The 14511-nt window shown below is 39.4% G+C and overlaps 1 protein-coding gene across 4 annotated transcripts in view; it reads left to right on the top strand.

Annotated features, from left to right (window-relative positions):
- FAM171A1 (family with sequence similarity 171 member A1) overlaps window positions 1–12714 on the top strand; it is an 89565-nt gene extending 76851 nt beyond the window's left edge. For all 4 annotated transcript variants that reach the window (XM_030009461.2, XM_030009462.2, XM_041122624.1 and 1 more), the window contains 3 exons: window positions 6500–6616; window positions 9044–9158; window positions 9832–12714. In XM_030009461.2, the coding sequence (XP_029865321.1) occupies window positions 6500–6616; window positions 9044–9158; window positions 9832–11533 (1934 nt within the window). In that variant the 3' untranslated portion in view covers window positions 11534–12714. The remainder of the gene's footprint in view (window positions 1–6499; window positions 6617–9043; window positions 9159–9831) is intronic.
- The last annotated feature ends 1797 nt before the right edge of the window (window positions 12715–14511 follow it).

Here is a 14511-nt window from a genome sequence, read left to right as displayed (position 1 = left end):
AAAAAAAAAAAAAAAGCAAACAGTATGTGATCAATGGAAGAGTTTCCTACCGAAAGCTCACATGTGAAAGTAATTTGAGGAAAAAAGGCACCATACCTACCATATATTTAAACACTAGCAATATTTAGACTTTATGACTGTCCTTAGGGGAAGCTGCTGGCTACAGCACGCTCCTCTGACAGTCATTTACCAGAACTGTTTTGATCAGTGATAGGAAGAATACACAATCAAAGTCAGCAGAAGTCCCTGCAGCCATAGCGATCTGGGAGGCTCTGAAATGGTCAGTTTGGGAAGGTAAACCTGAAGTAAGCAGTATTATACATCCTCCCAGAGAGCCGAGTTCTGTGCTGGGGTGCCAGCGTGCAAACTCCCCTCGAAGCCAGCACGCAAGAGGGGAATTTCTCTCCTTTCTTCTTGACTTTAATAGGAGTCACATGCGTCTCTCTAGTGTGGATGGCCTGGTGTGGCAGTCCTGCCTGAAGGAAGCGCGGTCCTACCCCACATAGGCCAGGAGGAATTTTGCCATTTGCTTGAGCTGGAGCAGCGCTGGATTGTCAGCACGCACGGTCACACACATGGGAGCCAGAGAGGTGTACGATTCCCTGGATCTCACTACAGATTAATTTAAAATAATAAGGTCTAGCTTTAAAATATGGAAGTAATGTCTTATTCAGAGGCATCGTGCGTCTAGACCACAAAAGCAGATCCATTCGTGCTGCCTGGATCCAGCAAGCTGTCACATTGAATAGTTAGTGTCTTTGAAGACAATAGGACGTCTCTTTTCTGGGCAGACTGGCCGCATGTGCAGTGACCTGATTGTGCAGGGAAATAGTCTAGAGTAGCTGTTCTCTAATGGCTTTTCTGCAATAGCTGCCTATCCAGACACTCTCCTTGCTGAAAGTGCCATTTTCCAATCTGATTTAGAAGTAAACTAAATTAAATTACAAAAAGCCATTTTTAGTGCAGAATGTGTGTTGAAACGGAGATTTAACTTGCAAAACTTTTACTGTTAAATTTACTCAGGATAACTGCCTCTTGCCCCCATTGGCAAGTCCTAAAAGCTGCCTGAGATAAATAAGTGTGTTCATCAGAATCAGTTACTGCAAAGTATTAAGATGCTGCTCTCTAGCAGAATTTATTTTTCCTGCTCTGCTGGATTCTTCAACTTGTCTCTGATATTTGGGAATTTTTGCAGCCAGATGGAGCTCAGCTTTATCTGATTGTTTTTTGATTTGTATTTCTTTTAAAGTGCTCTCATTTTTATATTCTTTGTAGTGTTAATGATGGTAGCTCTCTTACCTTGCTTTTAAGTTACATATACAAAGGAGTGCTGGGTAGCTGTTTTATAAGCTTTTTAAGAAGAAATTTATTAAATGACACCATTTATTCCAAAAAGTCAGTAACACTAAATATAATTTTGGTGAGGAAGGAGTTAAGAAACTTCTTGGTTCTCCCCCTGCCATCAGTTTGAGCCAGGAGACAGCTCCCCTGACTTGAATCCTGGATCAGCATGTTGGCTTCACGGAGCAGTAATAGAGGAAAAAGGAAGAGAAACGTAAAAATGATCTATAAGCAAGAATGTCTCTATATATAGAAGTTTTCCGTGAAGCACCAGACACTCTTTAAGAATTAATGGCAAATTGGCCCAAATCATGCGGTGCTTACAAACTATACTGGACTTGCTGTTTCTGCTCCAAAGATGCAATGACATGTTTTCTTTGGACCTACACAATCAGTCTTGAACAAAAATTATCAGTTCCGTTACATCCAGTTATTTGTACTGCTTTTTATTTATAATCCTGTGTTGCTTGTTACTTAACAATTATTGCACATCATGTATAAAACTTAATAAGCAGTGAAGCTAGTTGATTGTGCTGACTTGGGCGGGGGGAGGAAGTAGATGTTATAGGGTATTTGGAGAATAACAAATTAAATTATCATAATACTTAGCCATGCAGGGAGGTAAGACCTCTCTTCCCTCTTAAATGCTTCTGCTTAGTTCTCCTGCAGTTGTAATCCTGCCTGCACAGAAAAAAAATGAATGCTGCTTTCCCTTACTCCATTTGCAGGCTACTGGATAGGAAAGGACAGAAAAATGGAAGTTGTTCTTTCCTCACTGCCCCTCAGTTTTCTCCCTTGCTTACAAGAGCAAGAATGTGAGGACACAGAGGGTAATTAGCTGCATTTTTAGAACAGGAAAACGTCTTGTTTCCCGCTGCAAGGTAGAATCTGGGATGAGTTAGGGAATTCATTCTCGAGGCTGCACAGCAATGAACTCTTGCTTACTGAAGGCAGCTTGAAATGCTAGGAGCATAGCTAGTAAGTACAGTGCGATTGGGTTTTGCTCGGTAGAAGGTCCAACATTAGTCATTACAGCAAGGCATTGCATGTAGGGAGTTACAAGAACGCTGCTTGGTGTTTAATGGTAGTTGAAAAGCGACCAAGATATTAGAACCTATAAAGGATGAAATGTGAGAGAGACCTGGAAACGCCCTGATGGGTTTGCAGAATACTGAAGGCACATCAGTTCCTTCCAGTAATGCTATGTTGGCTTTCAGCTATTTGATCACATAAGAAACAATACAGGACTTTGTGTTTCAACTGTTTCTGCTCAAACCTGTTTTGCCACTGCTGTCATGAAGGATAGAGTTCTTCATTCTCTTCATCATGCAGGAGGATACTCGGTTTTATTAGTAGATTATTGGTAAGAGATGGTGGAAGTATAAGAGGCAAGTTTATCACAGATGTGTTGGACCAGGAAAGTATTAAAAAAGGCAGCTGATGAGACTCTGTACCCAAGGTTCCCAGGAACCCGCACTTGGTGTTGTCCTGATGAAGGAACTTGGGACAGTGCCATTTAAAAAGTAATTATTTTCTAGCTGTCATCACATACTAATGTGTAGGGTATGGTCAACAAAAGCTTCATCACTCTTATTTAAAGATGACCAATATCAGATATATCTGTTACACTTTTGAAATTCTTAACTGTCCATAACAGAGAGAGGGAGAATTACATTTTTCCCTAGTGTTATACAGACAGATAAATTTCCTTGAGTGTATCCAGTGGTTGGCAAAAACAGGTGACCTAAATGAGCAGAAGACAAGCATGAAACCTGACTGACCTTGTGGAGTAGACTATTATTTTCTTCCATTGCAAATATAGGGATTCCTTTTGTTGCTAAAATATGAGCAATCTGAGCTGCTGCTTGTTTGGCAGGATGGTAGCTGAGCTCTGCTCGCAGCGATAAGAGTGCAGCCTCTGTTAGCTTCTTGATTGCTGTATTATGCAAGCAGAGTATTACTGAGCAAAAGGTTTTTAAAGAGACATTAGGAGGACTGTGTTCATTAGAATGCAGTGTAACATGAATAAGGCAAGCTGAACACAAGTTCCCCCTAGTGAGGGAATCAATAATAGCTTCTGCTCAAGGAGGTAGCTATAAAAATAGACTATGAAGATAATGAACTTTGCTAAATTGCATACGTATGTGTTCTGCTTGTGTGTGAATTTAAAGGGCTTAGAGATGGTAAGAGAAGTATGGGAAGCATGATAAATTCATCACCAAGGTCCTTCCATTCTTTTTTTTTAATCAGCACTTCTATATCTCTTTTAGTCTTAAAGTTTTTTTTCACGTGGTTGCGTATTTGAATAGTTGATGCATATTCTCATTGTCAGAACCTTGCAGGAAAAAAATGACAAAGTTCAAGCTTACAGGAGTTTTCTTATCAAATGGCATTTTAGGCACAAGATAGAAGCAGTTTTTGACCCTATGGGCTATTTTTCACCTTGTGGTTCAGGGCTATTAGTATGACATCTTCCCCAAAAGCATGGGTAGAAAATCTGAAGGGATAATGGCCATCTTAGTGGAGAAAATGAATCTACTTTTCCTAGTTTTTCCAGAAACCTCACACATAACTGTGGACAATTAAATTCTATTCTTCCTGATAATGTTTCCCTGAAAGAGGTAAACTAATGGCTACATCAGGGTGTTCTGATATGACAGTTATGGATGCCATATGTGCAAATCTGTGTACACAGATTTTGGTCCTTTTGGTGCTGTGAATCAAAATTACTTGTCTTTTGTGACTTTCTTTATGAAATAACAGATTATTGCTACCCTATTACAGACTGGAAATGATACTTGGAAAACTGAAAATTACATCAGTAATTCCTTTCCCCTGTTGCCCACCAGTTCAGTTTGGTTGCAAATACAGAGTCACTATGTGGCAATAATAGTCACCTAAATCTAGAAATTCTCTCAAATGTTTATTTTTCTAAACCTTTCACTATATGCAGATGCGTTTATTATTAGCCAAAGATGGTGGACTTTAAGGGTGTACTTACATAGGAAAAATCAGTAGTAGAGAGGAAATAAATACTCAGAAGAGCCATTGTTGTGGTTTAACCCCAGCCAGCAACTAAGCACCACACAGCTGCTTGCTCACTTCCGCCCCACCCAGTGGGATGGGGGAGAGAATCAGAAGGAAAAAGGTAAAACTTGTGTGTTGAGATAAGAACAGTTTAATAGAACAGAAAGGAAGAAACTAATAATGATGATAATAATAAAATTACAATAGTAATAATAAAAAAAATTGGAATATACAAAACAAGTGATGCACAGTGCAATTGCTCACCACGTGCCAACCCATGCCCAGTTAGTTCCCGAGCAGGAATTCCCTCCCCCCAGGCCAACGCCCCACAGTTTATATACTGGGCATGACATCATATGGTATAATACCCCTTTGGCTAGTTTGGGTCAGGTGTCCTGGCTGTGTCCCGTCCCAACTTCTTGTGCCCCTCCAGCCTTCTTGCTGGCTGGGCATGAGAAGCTGAAAAATCCCTGATTTAGTCTAAACACTACTTAGCAACAACTGAAAACGTCAGTGTGTTATCAACATTCTTCTCATACTGAACCCAAAACATAACTCTATACCAGCTACTAGAAAGAAAATTATCCCAGCTGAAACCAGGACAGCCATTCTCACATGTACAGGGTTTGCACAGGTGGATAACCTAAGGAACACAGAGGAAATCAGCAGGATCTCAGTGGTATTAAAAAACCAAAACACCAGCAGCATCTCTTCTGTGTGTTCTGCTGTCACTGCTAAGTGTTCAGATGACTGTCATCCACAAATGCTCATGCTTAGTCCTGAGTGACGTCTGATGAAAAGCACCATTTGGGGAATTACATGCAGGAGGCTATTTAAAGGAAAGGGAATCACAAGTACAAGAAGCAGCTTGCCTTTAAAGTGAGCATTTGAAGCTGAGTAATGGAAATGCAGCATTCTGTCCTGCGCCCTTTGCACAGAAATACAGAGCTATGCTGCAGAAGTGCAGAGGGGTTTATCCCTTCTCTGTACACAGATCAGTCGTACTGGTAGTGGCCGCCAACGTGTGCGAAGAACCTCCTTAGTGAGTTCATGCCCTCTGTTTCGGCACCCATGGGAGATGCCAAGCCAGGATTGCAGCTTTGGGAACTGCTGCTTGGCACCAGGGGTGGCTTCCCAGCGACTGCTCTCACTGTCCAGGCCAGCAATTCTGTGTTTCTTTCAAAGAGAATAAATATGGGAGCAGTCTACAAGCCATACTGGCCATTTAATATATCAGAAACTAATTTTTCTCCTACAGCCCCAGAATCAGGGGGCTTATGAATTACAAAAAGGCATGCGGCTGATTCAGTTGTAAAGGTTTTTCATAGCCCAATTCTTGTAACAAAATTTATCTTCTGAAAGTAGAACAGCTCTCAACTAGTGCAGATTGTCAATCTGGACTACCTAAGAGTTATATGAACTTAAACACATGGCTTTAAAATTGTCAATCTTGTTTATTTTGAAATGATCGTTTGATAATTCTAAAAAATCTATTACATTTCCTTTGAGAAACATGTTTTAAAAACTCATCATCCATTACCAAACAGTATTCCTGGTTGTATACACATTCTGAATGACTAACATTGCTGAATCAAAGTGATGGTGCAACTTAATTCTACATTTATTGGCAGTAACATTCATAAGCTTGTTTTCTGTACAGGAAAACCAACATTTTGAGGAAGCATTCTCTTCAGTCTTCTAGAAGTTGACAGCCAGAGCTGACAGAATGGTGGTGTGCAGAACTCACATGTGGTCTGGGAGATGTGATATCTCTTGAAATACAGTTTTTAAGTGGGCTGTCTACATATAATCAGCTTCAGGAACATCCTTCAAAGAAGGGGAATCTAATATGACAATAATTATTTCCTTTAACCCTTTTTGAAGATTTATTAGTTTTATTTATTCTTAAATGTTTTTTGTGTACAAGGCTTCTGAGAAGGCCACGGGGATGACTACTTGCGGGAGCTCTCAAATGCCAGCAACAAAAAGGCACGATCCCCCACTTCCCAGCAATGCACACACAACCCCTACAGCACATTGATAGGTTTTGTTACTGCTTGCTTTTCCACTTGTTTGCAGAGGAAGGTGTGAATACATCTGTAATATCTTCCTACAACCTTTGCGTTTACAGGGACATGGCTGAAGAGTAGTTTTGGCCTTGTACAACAAGAAGGAAATCAGTTGACTTGGACTTATATTGCACCTCAGCTGGGCTACTGGGTTGCAGCTATGTCACCTACACTCCCAGGTAAGATGGAATTGAATTTTATTGATATTCGCAGCATTGAGTAACTATTTATTCATATATAATGTTTATATTTTTCAGAATGACCTCATCTGAGATGCCACAGCTTGATCAATAATGGATTATTAGAAAACAGAAATCTGAAAGTAAAGGGCTAAAATCTTTTGGGGATTGTGGGGGGCAACCCTTGGGCTCAAAACCTCTGAGTCTTTTCAATGGGAAACTTTTTGAAGTGTTCCTGCTTTGATGCATTTATGTCACCACTGCCTGGCAGAGCCATTGCTAGAAAATGAGGGGAGGTACAACATCAATGTGTTGGTGTTCCAGCAGGTAGAAAAATACATGCTGTCAAGTTTCTGTACAGAAACTCCCCAAAAAATGGATTTACCTAAGACCAACATCATCCTGGGTTAGACATCTACTAATGGATTGACTGTAAATTTTTTTTTTCTTTTTTTGCTGAAGATGCCCATTTTGCCCTGACTTACGCTTTGCATAGTCCTGTTGACTGTTTAATTTACACCACGAATAATTTAGCGTAGAAGTTCTAGGAAGTGTTTTAGCAGAGTGGCATTAGTAGATGAGCTGACAGGTTGCCATCTGCAAGCCTCTTGGCATAACTGTAGAAAATCACTTTGAACTAGGCATTATATATACTTCTGTGCCTGTGGAGATTATTAGTGTTGCAGCTTGCTCTTCCTTTTTTCTGTCTGTGGCTGCCTCAGATTTCTTAGTATTAGTTCTTCAGCCACCGATAATCAGAGATACCTCTGTGTATAGAAGAGCCAATCAATCAAACAAAAAACTCGTCCTCTTACAGATTTTCTTTATTACGTTTTCTGGATGAAAACCAAATACAGTAGAAATGAAAACATTCTTGCCTTGGCTGTGCAAGCTAAAGAAACTATATCTAACCAACAAAACAAACTCTAACATGAGGCCTGTTTTTAAAGTCTGCTTGTATATGCCATGAAGTTGTTTCATGATATGCAAGCTTTTTTTCTGAGGTTATATTAAATGAAACTGCTGGAATATTCAGCTGATTCACTGCTGAACAGAGTTTAGAGGCAGGTGCAGATCTGAATTTAATGGAATTTTACAAAAGAATTGTGCTTTAAGAAAAAGCAACTGCTCTGAGCCAAACATTTCCCGGTACAGCTCTGTGCCAGACTGCAAGGAAGTTACACTAGTCCTGAAAATTGTGCCTGTAACTCTAAGGTTAGAAGGCTTGTAACTCTAACAGGAGAAGGCTTATTTGTCCTTGCAGTTTAACTTTTATGGCAGAATTTCTACTTGTATTTTACTTTTCCTTCTTTCTGAAGGCTAGATCTGGGTTCCTAAAACTTTGTTGCAATGGGAACAACATTTCCATGAAAAGTTCAAGTGATTTATCTCTTCTTTTTCTTAATGTCCTGAAGCAATAGTATCAATCAATTATGTAAAGGTAATGGTGGGACAGAATGTGTAAATATTTAGATTTCCCAAATGCGATATACTTGATGTTATTTTTAATGAGCTTAATGTCTTTTTGCTTATTTTATCTCCTTATTGAATCTGTTTGATTTCCTATCTCAAAAAATAGACAAAAATGAGCTTTGTATTCCTAGCAGTGGCTCTACAGACCACTCAAGATCCACAGATGAGGTTTTACAGACCTCATGATCTAGAACTTTAATGTTGGCCAAGATTGCTGTCCTTCACAGTACATGCATGTTACTCTGTCAGCTGGTGCTGTACCTCCTTGCCTGCAGATGAAAATTTGGGCCTTTATTTCAAAATCATGATAAGGATTTTACAAACTGGCAGGACTACACATGCTGTCCACATGTGTGCATTCCTTTGTATGTTAGAACATTTACTAAGCATTACTGAAACCTGGACTTGTAACACTGTTTCACTAGTGGCCTGGTTTTTAAATCTACTGAAGATCTGCTTGGCTTGGCTTGATCTAGACTTCAGAGCACCAACACATCTTCCAGTGAATCCTGTACTGCACTGTATGTACTGTTGAGTACAAAGCACCGCAAATGTTATTAAAGAGAAGTTGTTGGCCACAGTGCTACTACATACACTACAGTGCTGGAAGATGCTGTGATGGCTTTTCTCCAGTGATGCAAGCTTTGGCGCACTGTGTCAGCATCAGGGCCTGGAAGGCAGCATTCACTGATGCATGCTCCTATTGAAACTAACTGCTTTTCAACAGAATGATCTATTTGGACTTGCAGTCATGAAAACCAGCACACGCTTTCTCCACAACTTGCTCCCTTCTCCAGAGATGGTCTGCTCAATAGGCACCAGGGCTATGAGTGGCAGTGTTGCTCACTTAGCACCCTGATAACAAGGGAAGATGTCCCTCTCTTTGTTTAAGTGTTGTTCCTCTTCCTGTTTGCGGGTTGTTACAGGTCTAAATTCTCTTTTCTGGCCTTCCAGGTCCCATCGTAACACACGACATTACCAGCTATCACACAATGTTTCTTTTGGCAATTTTAGGAGGGATGGCTCTCATACTTCTAGTCTTGCTGTGTCTGCTTTTGTATTATTGCAGGTAAGATTTACTGTCCTGGTTACTTAGTTCATGTTGGAAATACAAGGGGTTTTGTGCTCATGAAATTAAAAGCTTTTGTATTGAAACATTTTTACTTCAGGAGGGGGGAGGGAGAGTGGGGGGAAAGCAAGCAAGCATTTGAAGAGGAAAGAAACAGTGAGATAAACCTTCGTATCTTCCTGGTTATGTGCGGCATATACAATCCCTGCCTTTGGTAGGATGGTAGTTGAATGAATCACTCACACCTGTACCTGTGTTTTCCTTGTAAGATTTTTTCCTTCTAAAACCTCCTCTCAAACATGGGCATAGGTCCAAGATCTCTGTCATTGTATCTGCTACGCATTTGCAAGTGATCTTTCTATTAGTCTTATAGTAAAATAAATGTTAACCTTTTATTAGCAAGTGTATATTAATGAGTGATTTTGTATTTGCCTCCTCCAGACATTTGCTCAAATTTGTAATTGGTGCTTGAGATATTTCCCAATTGACATTATTCTTTAATTTTATCTTCACTGCTGGGATAAGCTTTTAATTGTTAGGTTATGTAATAAAAGCTCAGTTCCCCTAATACTAATCACTGCCTAAAAATCTCCCATTAAGGCACACTTGCTGCTCTTGTTTCTGTGTACAACAGTCACAAATGTGTAACTTCTTTTGTTACCGGCTTTTATAGAAGAAAATGTTTAAGACCACGTCAGCATCATAAGAAACTGCAACTTTCAACAGCACTGGACACTTCTAAGAAGGATCAAGCAACCTCAATGTCCCATATAAATTTAATATTTTCACGTCGCGAGTCAGAATTTCCTGGTGGGTTGTCTGTTGCTAGCAATGGACACGCTGAAAACTCAGGTGCAAAGGAATTAATCAGTGCTGTCCACATGGAGATGGTATCGCCTAGTGGAGAAGCAGATATGCATACACCTATGCTCAAACACTCATTCAGTACTTCCCAGGAGTTTAGTTCCCGAGAGGAACTGCTCTCTGACAAGGAGAAAGACAAGAGCAGAATTTCCTTGGATGACCTGACTCCCAGTGGGTCTCTAAGAAAAGACTACCACAAATCAGCAGATAGTTTTCCTTTAAAGACAAGAAAATCTACAGAAACGGCTGAAGGCTATGAGTCCCCTATCAAAGATGAGTATAGGAGAAGTTACAATGCTATGCTGTCTCAGCCTTTATTTGAAAAGCAAGAGAGAGAAATTCAAGTATCTATGAACCATATTGCTACTGGAAGTAAATACAATATTCAGGAACAAATATACCCCACACCTTCAGCCCCTGAAAAAGAGCTGCTGGACTGCAGACCTACTGATTGTATGATGTCTCGTTCAGTTGATCATCTTGAAAGACCTACATCTTTCCCTCGACCAGGTCAGTTAATCTGCTGCAATTCTGTTGACCAAGTCAATGACAGTGTTTACAGAAAAGTTTTGCCTGCATTGGTCATCCCAGGTCATTACATGAAATTGCCAGGAGAACATCCTTTTGTTAGCCAGCCACTGGTTGTCCCAGCTGACCAGCAGATTGATATAGAAAGACTTCAGGCTGAGCTTCCTAACCCTCATGCACGGCTTTTTCCACACCCCCCACAACAGCTGCAACCCCAACAGTTAGCATCCCAAGCAATATCTCAGCAGCATTTGCAAGATGCAGGTGCAGCTGAGTGGAGTCAACAAAATGCTTCCATGTCTGAATCTATTTCCATTCCTGCCTCACTTAATGATGCATCCCTGGCTCAAATGAATAGCGAAGTGCAGCTTCTTACAGAAAAGGCTTTGATGGAATTAGGAGGTGGAAAGCCATTGCCTCATCCTCGAGCATGGTTTGTTTCTCTAGATGGACGTTCAAATGCTCACGTTAGACATTCATACATCGATCTCCAAAGAGCTGGTAGGAACGGGAGTAACGATGCCAGTTTGGACTCCGGTGTTGACATGAATGAACCAAAATCTGCCCGAAAGGGAAGAGGAGATCATCTGTCTGCACCACAGGGTCACCCACCAGTGCAAGAGCACCAGCAGAGAGAGCGGAAGGTTTCAGATAGCACAGCTTACACACAACTTGTGTACTTGGATGATATGGACCAAAGTGGCAGCGAGTGTGGAACAGCAGTTTGTAGCCCTGAGGACAATGCTCTACGATGCCTACTAGAAGGCACTAGTAAGAGAAGCGGTGTGCAGCTGCCCAGCCTGCAGGAGGAAACAAGAACTGTGGATACCAAACCAGAGCCATTAACTAGTCCTGAACACGGAACATCGGTTCAAGAGGATGAGGAGGATGAGGAGGATGAGGAAGATGACCAAGGTGAAGATAAGAAGAGTCCTTGGCAGAAACGAGAGGAAAGACCACTAATGACTTTCAATCTGAAGTGAGCTATTATGAAAATCCACCATTCAGTGGAGTATAAAATTGCCAAATATTCTTTCTGTGGAAGTGCTTGATTTTTTTTTGTTTGTTTTTTTGTTTTGTTTTGGGGTTTTTTTTGTGGAGAGAAAAGAGAAAAACAAACTGTGGTGAGCAACATTTGAAAGAACTTAAATGCATTACTGTGTAAATGTTAGAAAAGAATTAAAATCATTCCTCTGATTTAACGGCTGCCTCCAGTGAGATAGCTGAACAAAGAGTGTGATTGTTATTCCATATACTTGATATTGGTCATCCAGGATGTTGAAAATACTGACAAGTTGTTTTGGTTGGTTTATGACCTCAATCTCCTTATGAATGGGAGCTGGTAAAGCTTTTGTTTTGTAGGCCAATTTTATGTTGATAATGCTACTGAAAGTATCTTAAAAACAAGAGTTTGACACATGGTGTCCAAAATTGTGCATTATCTCAATGAAAGGCTATGCATTGCTGCTTTTAGTAATATTTTGCTTATACTACGCTTTTCTTAATTTTACAAGTTGGTTGTAAACATTTTATGTCCTTTATTATGAACTACTCAGCAATTTATTTTAATGTGAAACTGCAGGAAACTTGAGTAGCATCCCTTAGCATTGAAGCCTTTTTATGAAACCAAACTGAACTTTGTGTCGACTAAGATTCCTTCAATTCTGGTCCCATTTACTCAAAGTGCCTTTTTTACAGTAACAATGAACAGTCCCTTCTTTTGGTAACTCCTTTTAATTGACCCCATTTGGGATTTTATAAACTTCTGAACTTCTACCTTTTATTTTAAGCTGCATGCCAAGAGTCCCATTTTGTGCTGAGCATTTCTCATTTCAATACAGTATATTCTGTAGCTATCATGTATATTGTGGATTCTGTTTAGCCAGGATAGACTTAGAAGACATTTTAAAGGGCCCAGAATAGCCAAGAATAGACTGTATATATTGTTAGCTTCCTCTGGAATCATATGAGCTAATCATGCTCATATAAAATGGACTATAGACCGAGCAAGTGGACTGAATGTGTCTAGAAAAATTTTGGAATGAAAAAAAAAAAAAAAAAAAATGTACTATCCAAAAGTGCCAGAATGACTCTTCTGTGCTTTCTCCATACAGAGCTGCTTGGTTATCCAAAAATTATAATTGAAAATAAACTGCAAAAAATATCTTTGTGGATTTTTTCCTCTGTTGGTGGTCATCACATATGTTATTTAATAAGAAAAATACTTTGGTTTCAGTTTTGCTCTGCATATTTATGCTTGTGTGACTTACTAACACACTTTCTTATGCAGTTCTCCTGAACTTCAGTCAATACTGAAATTTAGACCCCTTTTCAGAAAAGCATCCTCCCTCTCTTGATAAACATGTAACTATTCGCTTAAGTATCACTGAAGACTTTGGAAATAAAATCCTGGTATCACCAAAATTCTCTGTGGAGTAACGCTTCCTGTGGGACCAGTTTCCTTTCTGAGATTTCTGCGGATACTCACACTTATTGCACACTTCTCACTTCTTCATGAATTGGGTTCAAAGACGGGAAAGTATGTGACTTCCACTCTTGTGGAATCCTTTGTACACATTCAGTTTATCATGTTTCATCCAATTATTTTTATGCAGCATTAGCATCAGTCATGCTTAATAAAGTTAATTATTATGCAATCTGTAAAGTGATCAGAGAAAGTGTTATATAGTTCCTATTTGATCTTTAATAATAAGCCCTGGCGTGGATTCATTGCTCTTTTTTTCAGTATATTTCAAGGTTTTCTTAGGAGGCCAGTGTTGTGATTTCCGTCTTACTGAATGTCTTACCTGGGAGTCTGGGCGCAAGCCAGGAACTGAATCCTGATTTCCTAGTTCCCAGGCCAGTGCTCCTCTCCATCCACAAAGTCACATCACCTCTGTTTTGCTTTGATCCATGTTTGGAAGTGGTGTATGTTGTGAAAGAAATCTAAAATAATATTTGTGGTGTGCATTGAATATTGAAATCACCATATTAGCAGTAAGTTATGTTTTACTCATCACGTGTGTTCCAGGTCCTTTCCTGTTCTGTTTAGAAATTTTGCTACTGACCACATGTGAACTGGCTCTGGGATCTGGGTTACTTATTGTCAGTCTGTGCAAGATCACTGAACAGAAAAATGCTACTTTAAAGGAATAGTATTTATCAGATGGCATTAAGTGCTGGTAATACAGTGTCACTTATTAATCACAATGCTGCATCAAGTAAACATTCTGGTTAAAATTTCCACGTACTAGAATTATTGTGCTATTTAATTTTCAACTTTCTGTTGTCTTAAATCTGTCATTTTTAATAACATTCTTTTTCAGATTCCTTTGCAAAGTTTCCATCGTTATTATCTTGTAAAGTGAGATTGTTGCTATTAAATTGCAGTGGTTTGTTTCTTTAATCGTGTTGGTTTTATGTTCAAAACACATAGTTTGAAGGTTTGATTATTTGTGGTCCTAATACAGCAAATACACTTGAACAAACACAATGTGGGTATTTTGCAAATCTTCTTTAAAATAGCATTTTTTTTAATTGCGGTCATATCACCAGCCATATAATAGTTGGATTTTGCAGAATATATAGTGTGTGGAATATAATTCTCAGTATATCCAGCACATCTGAGCCACATGTTAAATGAAATTGGAACAGAGTAACACAGATCAGACAATGGATTGAGATTAGAGTGTGTCCATTGTACACACTTTGCCTAATCTTACAGTCCAGTGACAAGTTCTGTGTTTTAATTTTTGTAAACATACTGAGGAAGATACTTCAGTAAAATATGAAGAAATTTTGTTGCTTATATTTTGCAGTTGCACAGTGTAGCAAGTACCAATAAAGCTTAAAAAACATAGAGAACAAAGTATAACTTGGAAAGGTCTTGGCATCAGCAGCTCCAAGTGATCTTAGTCCCTGTAGAAGATAACCTAGAGAAGCAGTTGTTTTTGTATTTTTT

The sequence above is a fragment of the Aquila chrysaetos genome, chromosome 3, assembly GCF_900496995.4.
Source record: "Aquila chrysaetos chrysaetos chromosome 3, bAquChr1.4, whole genome shotgun sequence".
NCBI classification, from domain to species: domain Eukaryota; kingdom Metazoa; phylum Chordata; class Aves; order Accipitriformes; family Accipitridae; genus Aquila; species Aquila chrysaetos.
Note: the sequence above shows the minus strand (reverse complement) of the source record. Positions and strands in the feature narration are given on the sequence as shown.